Raw genomic sequence first — 4,955 nt, forward strand, 5'->3', positions numbered from 1 at the left:
TGTAGTGAAATTTAGCATGCAAAGAAAATCTAGGTTTGTGCAATGAAATGTAAAAAATAGAAAATGATTTCAGTTTGTACATGAATGGCTAAAGTCAGCAAAGCTTCGCCTTTTTTCACAAAGCTAAGTGAAACATTTCCTACAGTGATAATTAACTTTGCTAAATTAAATTTTATTTTGGGGTTGAAAAGGTGTAAAAACATGGTTTTGTGATCATTAGTAAATTTGTTTTACAGTTCTACCTGGATGAGCTGCTCTCACACTGAGTTGCCTTGGAAGTCAAACAAAATGCATAGCATTTTGAATGTATATAGTAAAAAAATATACTTTTGATAAGATCTGGTACCCAGTCCATATCACCAATATTTTGGCCTTGTTTAAAACTTCATGTAAAACTGGTTGATAAATGCTGCTTTGTATGCTACATATGTGCCATTTTTGCATTGTAGGCATTCATCAATTAAAAAAAAAGGATGCAGCATGCAAGACATTTTAACATACTGTACAAAATGCAGAGGTATAAATGCAGCTTAAATCTTCTTTGTAGTATTACATCTTACCTGTGTATGTGTTAAAGTAGTTAAAGATATTATCATTTGTTGGCAAATTCAAGTTACTGGAATTTCCAGCCCCTCGCTGTTATCAGTTTTTAGCATGTCACTATGTGTCACTGAAGAGTTAAGCGGGCAGGTCCTGCACCTGTTAAATGTGAGCATACAGGGTGTGTTTACTCAGGTACGGGACAGCACTATATAAACTAAGATGATTCCTCTGGAGAGAAGACAGAAAGAGAATACGAAACAAGAAAGAAAAGACAGAAGGTGAAAACAGGGAGACTTCAGCAAGAGAGGGGAATCAAAAAAGAAGGGATAGAGGTAAAGATATCTATAGAAAGGGAAAGAGATAAAAGCAGACAAAAAGCATAGCAAACAGTAAAAAAACTAAAAACAAAAAGAAGAAAAAATATAGGGAACAAAAAACAAGTTTAAGTGTAAGATCTTAGGCCTAAAGAAAAGGAAGAAAAAGGAGTTGAGAGATGCAAAGAATTTAAAAATGATTTAAACATTTTTTAAAAACAAGCAAAGAAAGAAGGAGGAATGAAATAGGAGAGACATCCTTTGCACCAGGGACACGTGTCTCTTCCAGGATTTAAAGCATCGTCAGCGAGAGACAGAGGGAGGAGAGAGGCCCTTAAAGAAAAAGAGGAGGGAAAGAAAAGGGGTGAATAAACAATAGGGGCGAGAACTTTAAAACAGAAGTGAAAAAGAGTTGTCAGGGAGTTGAAACAAATGACACTGTGACATCCCGCAGGTGGCACTTCACTTTCTGGACAGGTAAAGTTTTGATTCTAACTCAAAACAGGATAAAAGCTTATTTTGTTAAATTTGAACATACATCAGTTATTTACATATAATTGAAATATCTTTTCATTGGAAATCACTTTCACTGCCAATAATTATCCATATTGCAGATTTTATTTGTGCCTCCTTATTTATCCTTGTTTTTTTGCATTACAAATGACATAATTACCATTTTGTATAATTAATTTTGCTTTAGTTAAGGAGTTTACCATACTGTTACCATTTTTAGTCTGGTACACAGATGCTATATTTTTCTATCCAACTGTTCAAATTTACTTAGCTCTGTCAGGATACCCAAACATATATATCAAATACCTTGAACAAAAGTAATGTAACATTTAGGAATACACTATGGAAATCACTTATGTTGTAAACAGGTTAAGGATGAGCCATATTGGAATAATTAAGAAGATACTAACAGATGATATTGTGCTGTAGGATATATGTCACTGATTGAATCACATGATTTTTTGCACATAGTAATGTTTTTTTAGAACTCTTTTATAGCCTAGAAAATGAAACAAAAAATTTTTTTATTGTCTTCTTGTGGACTTGATAAATTCAGCAACAATACATAATTTACTTTCAAACGTAACATGATGTGTTAATATGACAAAGTATCCTGTGAAACTAAACCATTTGACCTTAGTATGGTCATGGCTGCCAGTTCATGTCACCATCTTTAAAGTCCTACTCCTTCAAAGGAGGGTCTTTTGTTATGCTAGGGAAGGTCTTTTTAACAAGCTTAGAAATGTCTTTATCTGTGTTCATCCACTGGAATATATGGGATTTCAGTGTTTAAACACTTAGCAACGTATATAGAATTAGAAGAAGTGACTGGACTAGTGAATTAAACATAATCAAATACTGTAACGTACAAGCAGATATTAGATTAAAATTTAACAATACTTTTCACTTTATGTGCAATATTTTAGGTACTGACATATTTCAGATGAATTTTAAATAACAGTAAAATACATTAGTGTAGTATAAATCTATTTTAGCAAAACCACAATACACTTTCATTTACTAAAAGAAATCTGAATTTAACTACGTTAATGGTTTATGTATTGGCCACATGAACATGTAATACATTTCTGTGTATATTAAAATATTAAGCAAAACAATAAAACACTACCAAGACCACTACCAAGACACTACAAAGACACTACCAAATATTAAGATGGGGTTTTTTTGGGGTGTGCAAAGTTTTGTAGCACCCAATGCAGTCAATATTTTTCAAAGTTGAGCAGAGCTGAAATTTGAATAGTAACTATGAGTAACTACAATTTTTGTGCCAAATCAGTATGGAAAGGGAGAACCTATATTTTGTAAAAGAAACAGCTTTCACACTTGATTTAAACATTGTCTTGATATATTTTTTTTTAATTGAATCTAGTTGTTTTGTCAATGTAAGCTGTATTTATACAGTCCTGGTAATTTTTTCATAGTTTTTTAGTACATATTTGGCATTAATATTTATTATTAATAAACATTCTGATTTTGAAGTATTAACAGGCCTCATGCTATATCCCTAAAATCCTATAGGTATGCACATTGCTGATACAGATTCACTTTTCTTCACATCATAGATTCTAGTGTACTACAGGAAATCAGTGGAGACAATGGGTGTCGGTGCCCTTAGCATTTTGATTGCTTTTTCCCCACCCCCACACATATTATGACAAGGACACCTGTAGCTTTAGTGTAAAGATATCAAACAGATATATTCTGGATTCTAGGATTCTAGAATTCTAAAATAAGAGGTCCAAAATACAAATGTGAAATAAATGTGCCCCAGCATAATGTCAAAACATCCTATACTGCATGTCATTTAGGATGAAAGATCTTTATAGCATCCCATTCTGCCATGTAAAATTGTATTTTACAGTATCATATGTTTTATCAATCCCAACATGTGTCCATTTTATAACTACTTAAAGAAGAACAAAGTATACCTTGGGTGAATGCAGTATTTTACAGTAGAAATTAGAATATTTACATTTTATTTTCAGGTTTTCCTGCTTACATACTTACGGCATGGGTAGCGGTGGAACAAACCTTTCTACTGTGACACACTTGGACATGCAGGATTCCTCACTTACTACCTTGGATAAGCCTCCTGAAGAGGGCACAACTGGGTACTACCTGCCATTTTGTGACATGTTGTACAGTAGTGATGGAGGAAACTGGGCCCCCAAAAGTATCTTGCCAAATGCCCAAAGAGAAGTTCAAAAAGAACCTGAGCAATGTCCTGTTATAGACAGTCAAGGACTTCATCATGAGCTGGAATACCAAACATCACTACACCTAGAGGAACATTCTTTGGAACAAATGCAGACTATGGTTGTAGGGGAAGTCCTAAAAGATATTGAAACAGCGTGTAAACTACTTAATATATCTGCAGGTGAGTGAAAAATCTCTATATTGCAGTGACATGTACCAGTACCCAGTATAAATGTACTATATAGTTGAATACATACACTTTTTTTAATAAAAAAAGCTACCAAGATGATTTGCTAAATTCTGTGTAGTATAATTATTATTTTATGTGTATGGACAAACATTGGATGGTTGTGATGGGAAGAGGGGTATTCAAGGTGGCATTTAAGGGAACCTGTACTGATATAGTAAGGGGGCTTCCTTGTTAACCTTAGTTTCTAGAAAAAAATTCTATCTGTCACTTTGTTGGCCAGTGGTTTTAGAACTTTTTAAATTACTGATTTGAAACCGGACATTATATGACTTCAATTTCACCTTACTGATCAGCATGCTTGGTTCTGGTTAGTGTCAGAACATATTAAAGGAGGTCAGTGATAGCAGTTCCCATATTTTGTTCAAATAAGTGTTTTTTTCAGTTTCAGTTTTCAGTGTTATTTAAGGCCTTAAAAGTAGGTAGTGCTTTTTACAGTTTGAAACAAGCCAAATAGAATCAAATCCCTCAGTAACAAACAGAAGCTGAAAAAGATCTACTCCAAAATCCTGAAGCTAAAGAAGAAATTAAGTACTTGAAAAAGAAATAAAAAAGGCATGTGTTATAAATAGAAAGTGTATTAAGATTTTACTGTAAAACAGTGCGTAAGCACAAAATATATTTATCAAAACTTTGCTGATAATCAAAGGATAAGAAAACAGGTTTACAAATGCTATTAGTATGCTAGGCTTTGCCACTATTTTCCAAAATTATACCAATTAACAGCTCAGTTGTTCAGATAATGCACGCCTGTGCCTATTCTTGAACATTAGACATATCTCACATGGGATCACCAAGCTTATTCACTGTGTTAGGATCCAATGTCTACTCCCTACTTGCGCTTTGCCTACCTCATTTTTTATTTACTAGCTCAGAGTTGCGCAATTTCTTCATTTCACTGTAAAATGTGTGTTTATGATAATTTTTTCTTGCTTTTAATAAAGAGGCATATTGCTTTGGAATCTAACAAAATATCAAACTGGTAATAGCAGTTCCAGAACAGCTCCATTTTTTTGTTTTACCAGTGTTTGGGGAAAAAAATATATACATACTGTACACATACTATTGGGGTAAGAGGGTAAATATTCTCATAGTGTGTGTGTGTGTGTGTGTGTGTGTGT

At 33.4% G+C, this 4,955-nt stretch overlaps 1 protein-coding gene across 1 annotated transcript in view; it reads left to right on the plus strand.

Moving 5' to 3' along the window:
- The first annotated feature begins 466 nt into the window (after positions 1-466).
- SPDEF (SAM pointed domain containing ETS transcription factor) overlaps positions 467-4,955 on the plus strand; it is a 34,848-nt gene continuing 30,359 nt past the window's right edge. The window contains exons 1-2 of the mRNA XM_072398815.1: positions 467-1,334; positions 3,377-3,768. Of these exons, the coding sequence (XP_072254916.1) occupies positions 3,402-3,768 (367 nt within the window). The 5' untranslated portion in view covers positions 467-1,334; positions 3,377-3,401. The remainder of the gene's footprint in view (positions 1,335-3,376; positions 3,769-4,955) is intronic.

Source organism: Pyxicephalus adspersus, chromosome 1 (genome assembly GCF_032062135.1).
Source record: "Pyxicephalus adspersus chromosome 1, UCB_Pads_2.0, whole genome shotgun sequence".
In the NCBI taxonomy this organism is placed as follows: domain Eukaryota; kingdom Metazoa; phylum Chordata; class Amphibia; order Anura; family Pyxicephalidae; genus Pyxicephalus; species Pyxicephalus adspersus.